This window comes from Glycine max, chromosome 19 (genome assembly GCF_000004515.6).
Source record: "Glycine max cultivar Williams 82 chromosome 19, Glycine_max_v4.0, whole genome shotgun sequence".
Taxonomy (NCBI): Eukaryota; Viridiplantae; Streptophyta; class Magnoliopsida; order Fabales; family Fabaceae; genus Glycine; species Glycine max.
The window spans coordinates 37,047,687-37,063,436 of record NC_038255.2 but is presented as its reverse complement, the minus strand read 5'-3'; the positions used below and the strand labels follow the sequence as shown (position 1 = coordinate 37,063,436).

Genomic DNA, 15,750 nt, shown 5'->3' with positions numbered 1-15,750 from the left:
GTATTGATAGTATACTAATTTTTAATAACAATGTGTAAACTATTTTTTTTTAATATATTTTGACCAGTAGTATTAAAATAATTATATATATTTTTTAATTTTAGTAATTACATGATTAACTTCTTTTCATATTTTTTGATTTCCGTGCTAAAATATGTTTAAACTTATGCCGTAAAAGTACATAAATTTGTTCTCTCTTCTCTGTATAGTATAAAACAAATTACTGCCTTTTAAGCTTTTTGATAATATGTTATATTAATTCCATCCAGCGTTTTTTCATGCGTTTCCTATGGATTTTTTCATCGACATTGCCGATCTTTTAGCGAAAATAATTGAAAAACTAGTTAGAAACTCAAAATTTAGTTGATAACTAAAAAAATGAAATTATTAAATTAAAAATATTTGATAAAACTTAATGTCAAAATAACTAAAAAATTAAAAATAATAATAAAAATAATACATTATTTGTTTTAAAAAAATAGCAAAGAAAATAAATAAATATGTCAAGGATAAAAGGGAAAAAATATAAAAAATTAGAAGTATGCGTTTTAAAAAATATTAAACATTTTAAGAAACGTTAAAAATTATTAAAAAAAATGTTTACTTACCAAATCATCAATAAGTTTTTCAATTATTAAACAAATTAAAAACTTATTAAAACAGCTTATAGTCATCATATTGAATGGTTCTTTATTTGTTTCGAATTAGGGAATTACCTTAGTTTGCATATTAACGTATCAGGCAAGATCGTATGAATTTTCTATTTTCCAAAAAGATAGAGTAGGCGTTTTTGCTGAGTGACCTTCTTCTTCTTCCTCCAAATCGTATACACATTAATCCCGCTCTCTACTGCTTCTGCGTTTTGAGATTCGAAAAATGGAGGAGGAAAGTTCCAATTGCATCGACAACGAGAGGGATCTCATCCGCAACATCTGCATCCTAGCGCACGTCGACCACGGCAAGACCACCCTCGCCGACCACCTCATCGCCGCCGCGGGCGGCGGCGTCGTCCACCCAAAGCTCGCCGGCCGCGTCCGCTTCATGGACTACCTGGACGAGGAGCAGCGCCGCGCCATCACGATGAAGAGCTCCTCCATCCTCCTCCGCTATGCCGGCCGCTACGCGGTGAACCTCATCGACTCCCCCGGCCACATCGACTTCTGCAGCGAGGTCTCCACCGCCGCCCGACTCAGCGACGGCGCCCTCCTCCTCGTCGACGCCGTCGAAGGCGTCCACATCCAGACCCACGCCGTCCTCCGCCAGTGCTGGATCGAGCGCCTCACCCCCTGCCTCGTCCTCAACAAACTCGACCGCTTAATCACCGAGCTCAAACTTACCCCCTCTGAGGCCTACACGCGCCTCTTACGAATCGTTCACGAGGTCAACGGAATAGTCAGCGCTTATAAATCCGAAAAGTATCTCACCGACGTGGATTCCCTCCTCGCCGGAACCGGCAACGGCACCACCACCGGCGAGACCCTCGAGGACTACGATGATAACGAGGATGTTTTTCAGCCGCAGAAAGGTAATGTTATATTCGCATGCGCTTTAGATGGTTGGGGATTTGGGATTCGTGAGTTTGCGGAGATTTATGCTTCTAAGCTTGGGGCGAGTGTGAATGCCTTGCTGAGGGCGTTGTGGGGACAGAGGTATTATAACCCTAAGACGAAGATGATTGTTGGGAAGAAAGGGGTTGGGGGGAATAAGAAGCCTATGTTTGTTCAGTTTGTGTTGGAGCCCTTGTGGCAGGTGTATCAGGGGGCCTTGGAAGGGGATAAGGGGCTGGTGGAGAAGGTTATTAGGACCTTTAGTTTGTCGGTGCCGCAGCGGGAGCTGCAGAACAAGGATGTCAAGGTTGTGCTGCAGGCGGTTATGAGCCGCTGGCTTCCGCTTTCGGAGGCGGTTTTGTCCATGGTGGTTAGGTGTTTGCCGGACCCGGTGACGGCGCAGGCATTTAGGATATCCAGGTTGATTCCCAAGAAGGAGGTTATTGGGGATGTGGAGGGGGTTGAGGGTTTGGTGGAGGAGGCGGAGTTGGCGAGGAATTCGGTGGAGGAGTGTGATTGTCGGGACGAGGCTCCTTGTGTGGCTTTTGTGTCCAAGATGTTTGCTGTTCCGGTTAAGATGCTGCCTGGACACAGGGTGGAGGTTGGCAATGGTTATGGTGATGAAGGAGAGAGTGAGTCGGATGAGTGTTTTTTGGCGTTTGCTAGGATTTTTAGTGGGGTTTTGCATGCTGGGCAGAGAATTTTTGTGCTTTCTGCATTGTATGATCCGGTGAAAGGGGAGTCGATGCAGAAGCATATTCAGGAGGCTGAGTTGAAATCCCTGTATTTGATGATGGGGCAAGGGTTGAAAGTAGTGACATCTGCCAGGGCTGGGAATATTGTTGCCATTGCAGGCCTTGGGCAGCATATATTGAAGAGTGCTACTCTTTCTTCTACTAAGAACTGTTGGCCTTTTTCGAGTATGGCATTCCAAGTTGCTCCAACTTTGAGAGTTGCAATTGAGCCGTCTGATCCTGCTGATGTGGGTGCATTGCTCAAAGGCTTGAGGCTTTTGAATCGAGCAGATCCGTTTGTTGAGGTCACCGTGTCTGGAAGGGGAGAGCATGTTCTTGCTGCTGCTGGGGAAGTTCATCTTGAGAGATGCATAAAGGATTTAAAGGAGAGGTTTGCCAAGGTAAGCTTGGAGGTCTCTCCGCCTCTCGTGTCCTACAAAGAAACCATTGAGGGAGACGTATTGAACGTGATGGAAAATTTGAAAGTTCTTAGCAGGAGATCATCAGATTATGTTGAAAAAACAACACCCAATGGAAGATGTGTTGTTCGGGTGCAGGTGATGAAACTTCTACCTTCTTTGACGAAGGTGCTCGATGAAAGCTCTGATTTACTTGGAGATATTATTGGAGTAAAGTCGGGGCAAAGACCGAGTATTCTTGAAAACGATAACCCAGTTGAAGTGCTAAAAAAACGCATATTGGATGCAGTGGAGGGTGATATTTTGAGCAGGAATGAAAATGACAAGGACCATGCTGAGAAATGTAAATTGAAGTGGCTAAAGATTTTGAGGAGGATATGGGCACTTGGACCAAGGCAAATTGGTCCGAACCTTCTCTTTACTCCTGATATTAAAGCACAAAGCACCAATAGCTCTGTCTTAATACGTGGTTCTCCTCGCATATCAGAAAGGCTGGGCTTTGTGGCCGATTCTAGTATCAATGACTCAGTTGATGAGACGTCTTCAAATGCAAACTCAGCTTTATACATGGATGCTGAGCACCTTGAGAGTAGTGTTATATCTGGTTTCCAATTGGCCACTTCAGCTGGACCCTTGTGTGATGAACCTATGTGGGGTTTGGCATTTGTCGTTGAGGCACGGTTATCTCCATTTCCAGGACAGCATGATGAATCTGAAACGCACCAACAATCGGAGCAGTACGGCATATTTGCAGGGCAGGTAATTGCAACTGTCAAAGATGCTTGTAGAGCAGCTGTGGTTCAGAATAAACCACGGCTGGTGGAAGCAATGTATTTTTGTGAATTGAATACACCTACTGAATATTTGGGTCCCATGTATGCTGTACTTTCCCGAAGACGGGCCCGAGTATTGAAGGAAGAGATGCAAGAAGGTTCCCCTTTCTTCACTGTGCATGCGTATCTTCCTGTTTCTGAGAGCTTTGGTTTTGCGGATGAGCTTAGAAGGTGGACTTCTGGTGCCGCAAGTGCACTTCTTGTCCTTAGCCACTGGGAAGCACTTCCTGAGGATCCTTTCTTTGTACCTAAAACGGAAGAGGAAATTGAAGAGTTTGGAGATGGTTCTAGTGTTCTTCCAAATACGGCAAGAAAATTGATTAATGCAGTCAGACGGCGTAAGGGCCTTCCTGTGGAGGAAAAGGTAGTGCAGCATGGAACAAAGCAGAGGACACTGGCTCGTAAAGTCTGATACTTTTCATTCCTTAGCTGTGAAGAGAACATGTAGTTGTTGAATGTGTTTGTAGGTCATACTTCATTTATTGTACCATTAGGAACAATTTTTCAGCATGAGTTTATTTTTATATAGCTTCACCAAAGTTTGAAATTATATTTTGAGTAATCTATATTGTCTCATTTCAATCTGTGTATGATTTCAAGTTTCTTATATGTTTTGGAAGATGAAACTTTTTCTTTGTAACTGTAACAATACTAACCATGCATCTGTTTCAATCTGTTTTGCTCTCTTCTGACAATCTGTTTCAAAGCCTTTGAAGGCAGGCACTATTTGACCACTATACATTCTTCTTCACCTTCATCACAATTATAAAATTTCTGCTAGTTGTGAATTCTGATTTCTTTGTTGAATTTCCATGGTTTTCTTGTATTAAATGTCAAAACTATATTGTCATAGCTTTATGATGTTGCCGAATGGGGTGCATTTGTATAGTGTTGAGTTGATTCCTTGTGTTTTTGGATATGGAACTAGAAGTTGAGACAAATTGCCAACCAATTTTAGAACATATAGTTGAGCAAGCTAGCTAGCACAAGTATCTTGCGTCGTTTTCAGGAAAAGTGATGGGAGAAAGCAAAATATCTTGCATCATTGTTGTGTTGTGGGTCATAGAATTATATAGGAGCTGTACGTGATCAAACTCTACCATATGATACGATGATGTCTTATCCTTTTCCCTTACCTTCTTCCTCTCACACTCATTATTCCATCATCAACAACATGGCCACTGTTGCATCTGCATGTCTTCCTTCCTACATCATCAAAAACCCACTGGGATTTCACCCTTCAAACCTCCACAAGTGTTTCTCTAAGTCTAATGCCTCCACTTCCACTCTCACATGCAAGGCATCATCATCATCAGATGGACTTTGACTTGTATGACCTTCTGGGCATTGACAACTCCTGTGATCAGTCTCAAGTCAAAGTCGCGTATTGCTCTCTTCAGAAGCGCTGCCACCCTGACATTGCTGGCCCTGCTGGCCATGACATTGGTTATTTTTGTTGGCTTGATAATTCCTAAATATGGTGAAAATCATTGCCCTTTATTGTGTGAGTTCAGGAGGTGGGTTTAATAATGTTCTAGTAATTGGGGCGGATGCTCTTTCACGATATGTTGATTGGACAGACAGAGGGACCTGTATTCTTTTTGGGGATGCTGCTGGTGCTGTACTAGTACAGGTAATTGTATATCTTCCAGGCATTGTTCAACATTGGTAGCAAATGTCAGTTAGCAATTTGGATCTTGTTTCTTGGCTATTACAATTAGTTTTGTTGGTTATTTTTGTCTTATCTTTGTTTAAGATGAAAGCAAGGTTTTGAGAATCTTTTTAAAATTTAAGATGATAAAGATTTTCAAACTGTTGTCCTCATCCTTTAAATTACAGTTCAAAGTTGCAAATATAATATTAAATATATTCTGAGAGGAAGCCTGCTGTCCCTAGGTTTTCTCTAGATTTTATTGTTGCTTAAGAATGACAATGAACTGATGATTTTTTATTCGACAAGGAGAAGTCATTTATAGGTAAGGGATATAAATTGATGCCATTGCTCTGGTACCATGATTACATTGCAGGCCTGCAACAGTGAAGAAGATGGTTTATTTGGTTTTGATTTGCATAGTGATGGCAGTGGTCAAAGGTTTGTGCTTCTCATATCATTCAAAAGAGTTGTTATCTTCTTCCTGTAAGCTATGTAATTAAGAACTAACTCTTCATGTAGGCACTTGAATGCTTCCATTAAAGCAAACAAGTCAAATAATGCATTGGATTCAAATGGTTCTGTGGTTGGCTTTCCTCCCAAGCAGTCCTCATATTCATGCATTCAAATGAATGGCAAAGAAGTCTTTCGCTTTGCTGTATGATGTGTACCACAGTCAATTGAATCTGCCCTTCAAAAGGCTGGTCTCCCTGCATCTAGCATTGATTGGCTACTTCTCCATCAGGTAAGCCGAAATGATCTATAAAATAAAATTCAAGCTTTTTACCAATATACTTGTTGAAAATTTATGCTGGGAGTAATACTGATGAATGAACCAATTCCTTCATCTGTTGCCCATACTAACTCTTCACAGCATTGTTGATGCTTATAGCAAATGTGATGATAACTTAGGGGATAGGTAATATCTATTGGTTGAATCACTATTGCAACTTGCTATGATTTCTTCAAATAGGTGGACAAAGTGGATTTGCTATACATTTTGCATTTTTATTTTGGCACCCTAGATGGACAGATGGTGGCTGTTGTGTTATCATTTACTTGCTCAACTTGTTGGTATCAAGTTCATTTGTATGTTTGTTTTCTAGTAAAAAGAATGTAAAATATCATTTATATTGAAAACAATTCATTAGCTTGTAGAAAGGTGATGTTACATGCATGTTGTATTGAAAACAGAATATCATTTTAGTTAACTTGGGAATTGCATGGCATACTTCATAATATCTTGTATAAAGGTGATGTTACATACACTCAGAAAAGTAGTGTTCTTTTTTCTCTTTGCTTGCCACCCACCAATCCTCAAAATTTATCATTTCCAACAACTTTTTTTTTCATCTGATCATGTGATCTATTCAACTATTGTTTGTTGTTAGCTTGTTATGTTAATTGGTCTTGCTAATTTCTATTATCCATGTTGGATGACATCATGGTTCAGCTTGATTCTGTTTTTTCTGGTTCTTTTTCAGTTTTGATCGTTGGTTATTGCTGACAAAGTTATTCTCAACTGGGATTTTCTTTTCTGGGGGAGCATGAACTGAATTACATGTTTTTTGTTTGCTTGATTATATCAAATCAATTAAGGTTCTGTGTTGGATGACATTATGGTTCAGCCAGATTTTTTTTTCTGGTTCTTTTTTAGTTTGCGTCGTTGGTTTATGATTTATCATTGCTGACAAAATCATTCTCAACTGGGATTTTCATTTCTGGGGGGAGCATAAACTGAATTGCATGTTTTTTTTTTGGCTTTGATTATATCAACTCAGTTGCGCCATGTTACTTTTGAAGTACATAAGGTGATCTAAGAGTTTGAGATCATTAAAATAAATGGTCTTAACTCTTAATATGCCTTTTTTTGGGTTGTGTCCAACTTTGTGCTAAAAACCAATATGGTATATATTTTTACAAGTGTGATAAGAGAGTGTCTGAGTAAATTATATTTAATTGATGTTGTTGTTCTATCAAAATGGCATCATATTTTGATATGCCCTTCAATCAATTCTTATTTCATTTAACAAATGTTTGGAATGTCAGATCTTTATCTTTGTGGTTTCTAATAGCCCTGAAATTTTGATTAATTTCTATCTTTTTTTCCTGATGGAAGTTGTCATTAAAAATAATTATTTTGGTGTAGAAACCATGGAAGGGAGAACGGGACTCTTGTTTCTTGTTGTATTAGGTGCTGCTTGGGCATGTGATTCAAAGGAACTGACTAACTCTGGCACTTCCGGTAACATTGCTCACTAATTTCATTCATGCCTTTCTTTGCTTTTTATTATCCTGCTTAGGAAGACAGTAGAGTAGAGGCATGTATTGTACTTGATATTTTAAAATTTCAGACCCCCATTTATTAATATGTTTTGGTGAATGTGAAAAATTTAAGTAGTAGTAGGTTATTTATGCATAGATTTTACCTATGAACAATTAAAAAAAATGAAGGTATTGACAACTAGTCAATTGTCAAAAGATCAGACTAAAATAAAGGGTGGTTTGAAAAGTTTATAGTTTGGATTTTGGAATCATTGAGGTTTACCAATTTTGTGTAATCTCAAATCAGACAATGTTGATTGAATTGCTCTGACCATTTTCCAGAGGCTCTTCCCATGATGGGATTGAAGCACCTGGTCTAACATTAATATGTCATTTCTTCTTCTAAGCATGACTAATAATTTTCAATTTTATCAAAAGCTTTTTTTTTTATCAAAGATGACATTTTGTTCAAATCTTTGGAACTTTGCTTTGAATGATTTTCTGTTAAATATCGTTTAAAATATAAATGTGACATAAGTAATTTTGTTGACCTATCTTCAAATTGTAGAACTAAGCATAAAACCGGATGTGTGTGCACTTTGTGAGGAATATATTACCAAGGCACTTGATTATCTACATGAAAACAAGACCGAGACAGAGATCATTAATATCCTGCACAACACTTGCCACCAGCTTCCCTCTTTCATGCAGAAGGTTGGTCATCCTTTTGGATCTCTTGTGTTGTGGTTTAGATACTCTAGTTGTTCTAAGTTGTTGTGAAAATAAAGTTTTTTTTTTTATCAGCAAAAATAATATATATATATATATAAATTGGAGTACCAGAGGTACTAAATTACATAATTAAGAAAGACCATTCAAATGGTTCCTCAAATCAGACTAACATAGTCTGAATAGGAACCGCACAATGGCTACATTTTAGAATCTACTCCTGCTGCTATCCTATTCATTCTATCCTCTGCTGATAAAGAAAACCATGTCTGATGTTACTTGACCATTGATTAAAGTGGATTGAGAAATCTTTCTCCAAGCCTCTGAGCCAAGTCCAAAGTAGGAATGTTGCATCTTCAAACAGTTTGTTGCCATTAAAAGTTGCATTTGAGAACAATATTCTATTTCTGAGTTGCCATATAGACCAAGTTAAAGCCAGCCACCAGTACTGCCATCTTTTGATCCTTATGCCTTCTGCCAGGAGATATGTGTGTTGAAGGAAATGTTGCTTTGGAGTTTGCGGGAAGGCACCTTTGATATTCAGTCATGACATGGATTCCCACCAAATAGGTTGAATTTTGCTACAATGGATGAATAAGTGGGCTGCATCCTCCTCCTTACTTCTGCGGAAAGGACATGACATATCAATGATCTGCACCTGTCTCCTCTGTAAATTTTGTCTTGTAGGCAATCTGTCTCTAAGTAACCTCCAGGCAAATACCGCAATTTTAGTTGGTATCTTTATTTTCCATAACTCCGCAAAGCATTCCTCCTGACTTCCTTCTGCTGTTTCCTCCCATATCAAATTGTGAGCACTGTGTGCCGAATATTTGCCTGTTGGGTCTCCCTTCCTGAAAATAAAGTTTTAATTTCCCACTATGGTCTCTAATGTTTAAACAACATACCTGTTTCTTCTGTATTAAACAGTGTGTTGCTTTGGTGGACTTTTATGCTCCTCTTTTCTTCTCTGAAGTAGCTACAATTCAGCCTGGAGAATTCTGCCACAAGGTCAATCTCTGTCAGAACATTGCATATATTGGCTTGAAAGTTCAAGATGATAGCTGTGAGTTTTGCCAAGATACTGTTTCAACTCTATTGGAAAAGTTGAAGGAGACTGATACTAAGGTAAATCATCTCATGTTTCTGCTACTCCAATTAAGTGTTGCACTGTGAGGTGAAATTTTACTTCGTCTGTCCGGATGTGAAGAAACTTTTTCTATAGTTTTTACTTCTACACGGCTTTCATCTACCACAAAACTTTGATGGTTGTTTCATACTTGAATTACTTCCACAGTTTTAAAATGATTGTATGGATATTTTGATTGCAAATTAGACTTTCTTTTATGGTTTCAATCAAATCAAAAAGGAATCTTGTTATAATGTTCAGGGGTAGGAGCATATGGATGTATATACACAATATTTCATTTTATATATGAGTGGAAAAAAAGGAAAAATATATGTAATATGTGGATTTCTACCATCTTTGTTCTCTTAAAACACAATCTTTACTTTGACCACTCTAGTATCGTAATCCTAGTACTACCCCTGCTTGGTTTAGATTTTTTACCATGCAGAGAAAATCCTAGAGACGACAGATATATGCACTATAATACATTCCTGCAGATCTTCAGATGTAGCTGGACAGCAAGCATTTCTTTCAGTCTCTTAATTATAGAAACAAAGCTCTACAAGATTTATGCTTCACTTGTTGGCTGAAAAAGATTGCCATATATTCAATGTAATAAGGGGGAGGGAGAGTACAAATTCAATATATTATCAGTGTAAAATTCTTAATACTATCTAAGTTTCTAATTATGTGTCAGCACACCATTAAAAAGGTTGAAACTTTCTACGTAGTGGCTGTGATACTCATGCTTGTTTAATTATTTGTCAATACATAATTGGATGTTAACATTCTGAATACTTTTATCATGGGGCTGCCAAATATAAATTGTGAAGATCTGTAAAGTGAGAAAATAAGGACGTGATCACCTTTGATTTAATTTTTCTTATCTGACAAATGGCTGGGGAATTAAATCTACAGTAATTTTCTGCTTTCTTTCTCTTTTTTTATGATCAAGTCAATCTTATCACTTCTCCATCAATTTAAAATATACCATAAGTTTAATTCATTTTAAATAAAAGATAAATGTAGATCTTTACTTTTTTTAATTCACACACTTTATCATTTTAGAGAAACTAAATTCCTTTGATAGTTGTGAAATTGAACAAGAAAAGAAAACAATTTTTTTACTTTGGCAAAATAGACGAAAGATAAACTACTGTATTCTCATTGATAACATTACACGCTTGTTCAAACTTAGCAAATAATTGTAAATCCTAATGACCACCCACTAAAATCTTGACCTAAAAAATAATCCACAATCATAAACTGAAGAGCAAATGAAAAATAACCTATCACCAAACAACAGTAGATATTTAGAACATTTGACTTAGCAACAGTTTGACTTCACATCAAATGTCCTAAACACACCAAGTTTTGATCTCAGAAATTCAAACATTTTGATTGACAGTGGGTCAGTGAAGACATAACAACTTGATCATGATCTTATGTTAAGAAGTAGACAAAATGTTCTTTTATTGCTTAAGGGTTAAGACCAATATTGATGGTGTTTCTTTTCACTTTTTCGGTTATCTCGGTAAAGTCTTTATCAGATTTTACTTTTGGGAGAGACAACCTCACAGATTAAGCATCTTGATTTGTTCATCAAACAAAGCTAGACCCACCCTCCTTGATTCTGAACCATTCCTTGCACCAACCAACACGACACTCCCAAGTTCCAGCAAGGAATCACTGCCACCTCATTTCCATTCTTCTCATCATTTCTTTTCAAGAAAAATAAAATAAAGTAATAGTCTTTCTTCTCTTCATTCCTTGTTTATGTTGCTTCCAATGAAAACCACTCAGAAAAATAGTATTTTTTTTCTCTTTACTTGCCACCCACTAATCCTCAAAATTAAATATTATCCCACTGGTCTTTTTTCCCCCCATATCATGTGAGGCATTCAACTATTGCATGTTGTTATCTTAATTGGCCTTGCTAGTTGCTACTACTTCAGTTTCTATAATCTGTGTTGGAAGACATCATGGTTCAGCACTTCAGCCAGATTCTGTTTTTTCTGGTTCTTTTTCACTTTTGATCATTGGTTTAATGGTTTATCATTGCTGACATAATTTTCTCAACCAGATTTTCTTTTCTAGGGGGAGCATGAACTGAGTTGCAAGTTTTTTAGTTTGATTATATCAACTCAATCAAGAATTGTGCCATGTAACTTTTGAAGTGCATTAGGTGATTTAAGAGTTTGACATCATCAAAATATACGGTGTCTGAGTATATATCTCTGCTTCTGTGTGTTCATCTTTTTGTCTGAGTAAATCATATTTGATTAATGCCCTTCAGTCAATTCTTATTTCCTTTAATAAATGTTTGGAAATTGGAACATCATAGCCCTGAAATTTTAATTAAATTCTATCTTTTCCCTGATTGAAGTTGTCATGCTAAAAAAAAAATTTTTGTTATAGGAACCATGGAGGGGAGAATGGGACTCTTGTTTCTTGTTGTATTGGGTGCTGCATGGGCTTGTGATGCTAGAGAACTGGCTAACCCTGATCTATTAAGCAGTAATACAGCAAACTCTGACACTTCTGATAACATCATTAACTAATTTCATTTTTGTCTTTCTTTGATTTTTGCTATCCTGCTTAGGAAGTCAATAGAGTGGAAGAAGCATGTATTGTACATGACATTTTCAGTCCCCCATTTTTAGTCTGTTTGGTGAACGTGAAAAATTTGAGGAGTGGCAGGTTGGTTATGCATAGATTATACCCACCAACTCTTAGAAAAATGTTGGCATTGGCCACTAGTCAATTGTCAAAAGTAAGATCAGATTAAAATTAAGGGTGGTTCGAAAAGTTTATAGTTAGAAATTATTGAGGTGAGATAAGTGACACGAGAATGGGAAGGAGTATTGAAGTAATGGTATTATAGTTCAACCATGTAAACTTAATGAGTTTCAATTTTATCAGAAACCTTTTTTCTTTAGATGACATGCTATAGTGTAGGTGAAGGATGAAGTGAAGAATTTTAACTTAAACACTCTTCTTAAGTTTAATACTAATGGTGCCAATTTTGTCAAAAATACTAGTCAATTTGAAAGGCTTTCTACTTTTCATTAGTCCACTGATGCAAATGTGGGTTGATTGAACATCAAGTGTATCCTTGAAACTTTGAATAATTTTCTGTTAGATATAGTTTGAAATGCAAATGCGGTGTAAATATCTTGTTGACCTATCTTCAAATTGCAGAACTAAGCAGAAAACCAGATGCGTGTGCACTTTGTGAAGAATATTCTACTAAGGTACTTGATTATCTGAATGAAAACAAGACCCAGCAAGAGATCATTGACATCCTGCTCAACACTTGCCACCAAACTTCCTCTTTTAAGCAGAAGGTTGGTCATTTTCTGGATCTCTTATTGTTCTGGTTTAGATGCTGCAATTGTTCTCAGATGTTGTAAAAATCAACTTTAATTTCCTACTACTCTCTCTGATGTTTAAACAGCATTCTTGGCACCCTCTTCAATCTCAATGCATGATGGTCTATATGAAACTTATAATAACTTGTCGTATAAAGATTAACCGAGCAAAGTTTTGAACTTTTGATGTCCAATGAACTAACTTGGTGAAACTTGTGAAAGTTCACCTGGTCAAACAACCATCAATACATTTTAGACTTCTAAGGAAGCATAACTGAATGAATCACAATTTATGAGATCCTGTATGAATTCATCTGCTTCTTCTGTATTGCACAGTGCATTACTTTGGTGGACTATTATGCTCCTCTTTTCTTCTTAGAAATAGTTACAATCCAGCCTGGAGAATTCTGCCACAAGGTCAATCTCTGTCAGCTCGTTACATATATTTCCTTGCTAGTTCAAGAAGATACCAGTGGGTTTTGCAAAGTTACTGTTTCAACTCTATTGGCTAAGTTGAAAGATAGTGACACTAAGGTAAGTAATTTCATCTTTCTGTTACTCCAATGAAGTGTGGCATTGTGGCGTGATATTGTACTGCATCTTTCCTGATATGGGCAAACTTTCTCGATAGTTTCTGGTTCTACACTGTTACTAAAAAACTTTGAATAAAAGTCCTCTACTATTTTTGCTTTGACCCCTCCAATATTCTAAACCTACTACTGCCCCTGCTTGGTTTAGATTATCCTTTGTTGAATATATCTCCAACCATTTATTTTGAAATGTCAGCTAGAGATAATTGAGACATCACTGAAGGTGTGTAATTCAGTGGAGAAGTATGCAAATAAGGTGAGAAAAATCTGGCAAATTCATCCATTCTCCTCAGTTCATATTCAGTCATATGAAGCTTCAATTTTCAAATTCTATCCTAGTGACCAAATTGGAAACTATCATGCTTGGAACCACGGTAATTTCCTTGCAATGATAATTTCATGGACTTGGGTCACTTGGCAGCCTCCTTAACATCAATAACTGACTCTAGTGTGAAATTTTTTTGGATGGTCATTGCACCTCCTACAGAAACAAACTCACAACAATTATCTTCTGATACTTGGAGGAAGGATTTTCTGAATCAAGGATAGTTATTACAGGATCTGGATTGCCTATATGTTATTGTACATTATGAAGGGCAATATGTAGTGTTGTGTAGAAAGTGCACAATAGCATAATCTTCCTAATCCCATTTTGATTTTGATTTTTTATTTATCTTCCAAATTGTTTGCAGTGCAAGAGAATGGTTTTGGAGTATGGACCATTGGTTTTTGACAATGCAGAGAAATTCCTGGAGAGCACAGATATATGGGCTGCCATATATGCCATGCAAATCTTCAACAGTGGCTGGCCAGCAAACCTTTCTTTCAGATTCTTATGGAAACAACGTTCTAACAGATTTGTGGTGTACTTGCTGCAGAAGATTGCCATATATATAACAACACAATGAGGGAGAGGGAGAGTACAAATTCTATACATTATCAGTGTCAAGTTTTTAATACTATCTAATTATGTGTCTATAGGTCATTAGAAAAGTCAAGTCTTCCTATGTAGTGATTGTGATACTCAAGTTTGTTTAATAATTTGTCAATACATATTTGAATGTTTACATGCAGATCCTTAAAAAGAAAATCTGGATTTTATGGTATCTATGTTAAAATTCTGAATGCTTTTATTTGGGGTTGGTAAATTAAGAGTAAGATGTGTAAAGTTAGAGATTAACAATGCGTCTACCTTTTTGTATTTGAATTAAAGTGCTGCATAAATTTAATTCACATTAAATTAAGGGTAACTAAATATATCTCCCTTTCTTAATTTGCACACTTTCTCTAAGAGGAACTAAATTCCTTTTATCCATGTGCGCTTCTGCTTTGAAATATCTACTCATGAATTGTGAAATTCCTAAATGATAAGTTGTTGTGTTCTTTGCATTTCTTCAGTCTGGAAGCATGTTGCTCTACCTGTTTCAGTATGAATTTCCCATTACTGCAGTAAAAGCTCAACTCTTTTTTCCCTTCATTTCACACTGCTTTCAATTCCAACACCTTTACCCTGTCTATGTCCATCATAGCTAGTTTCTTAATTCATTCGTTTGTTTGTTTCCAATTTATTTGCTCGATCGTCACTGCCATTAAAAAAAATTGGTATTCTAACAAAAAGAAGTATTAACAACACTCTTTGTAACAAGAAATTATTAGATGGTCTGATATGATCATAGTCTCGATTAATTTCTGCATGACATATAATTATATTTTTTAAAATTTTTTTGGTAAATTATAAAACTTGAATATGTTTTCATATAAATATTAGTCAAGATCATGGATACTAATAATCTTAGTATCAAATAATTTTGTATGTAACGCACTCTTTATTATTATTGATTGAAATTTATTGTAAATAACCAAATTTTGTGAGTCTTGCTTCTTACTTAATAAAGTATATTCATACTTTTAAAGTTTTCAATAAATTTTAATCATGAATATATATTGTTAAAAAGAACGTAGCACTCCTCTTGGAACAAATCTTTTTGATAGCTACCTGGTGTGTCTTTAGTGCTAGAATCATTCTGGCCACTGAAAATTGATGGTTCATATACAAGTTATAACACAACAATCAAGTTAAAAAACTGTTTGTGGTGACAACTTCAAACAGAATGGACAGAGATGACATTTAAGTAGCATTGCTATATTTCCAAGCCGTTGGATAATATACTGGAAACCGGATAGATCTTGAGGGTGATATGATATAATTTTCCTTTCCTATATACAGGACCACTAGCTTCTCTTAACCTGTTTGGATTGGATACAACACTGTGTATTCTGGTCCTCGCTTATAGTCATAGAGGGTCCAGCCAGGTGTGATTTTCACATGCTATAGAGAAAGATGATAACAATATGGTATGGTTCATGATGTGTTGATACTTGATGTATACGTATATAGTGTTTTTGTGGATTTGAATTATCTCTTGTTAACAAATAATATGACAATGACATGTCATAGAAAAGAAAGATAAAAAAATAAAAGAAA

The 15,750-nt window shown here is 36.6% G+C and overlaps 3 protein-coding genes and 1 pseudogene across 3 annotated transcripts; all 4 read left to right on the top strand.

Moving 5' to 3' along the window:
- The first annotated feature begins 683 nt into the window (after positions 1 to 683).
- On the top strand, positions 684 to 4,115 carry LOC100775257 (elongation factor-like GTPase 1). The gene has a single exon (XM_041012482.1). The coding sequence runs from the start codon at positions 877 to 879 to the stop codon at positions 3,943 to 3,945; it is 3,069 nt and encodes a 1,022-aa protein (XP_040868416.1). The 5' UTR covers positions 684 to 876; the 3' UTR covers positions 3,946 to 4,115.
- Positions 4,116 to 4,176: 61 nt separating this feature from the next.
- LOC100820173 (3-oxoacyl-[acyl-carrier-protein] synthase 3 A, chloroplastic) lies at positions 4,177 to 5,923 on the top strand. The gene is made up of 3 exons (XM_014771794.3): positions 4,177 to 5,166; positions 5,561 to 5,625; positions 5,707 to 5,923. Exons 1-3 carry the CDS (start codon positions 5,011 to 5,013, stop codon positions 5,846 to 5,848), a joined length of 363 nt encoding a protein of 120 aa, XP_014627280.1. The 5' UTR covers positions 4,177 to 5,010; the 3' UTR covers positions 5,849 to 5,923.
- Positions 5,924 to 5,935: 12 nt separating this feature from the next.
- Positions 5,936 to 14,332, top strand: LOC100819099 (prosaposin-like; annotated as a pseudogene).
- LOC100819639 (prosaposin) lies at positions 7,339 to 9,351 on the top strand. The gene is made up of 3 exons (XM_006604166.2): positions 7,339 to 7,429; positions 8,018 to 8,163; positions 9,106 to 9,351. Exons 1-3 carry the CDS (start codon positions 7,339 to 7,341, stop codon positions 9,349 to 9,351), a joined length of 483 nt encoding a protein of 160 aa, XP_006604229.1.
- Positions 14,333 to 15,750: the final 1,418 nt, after the last annotated feature.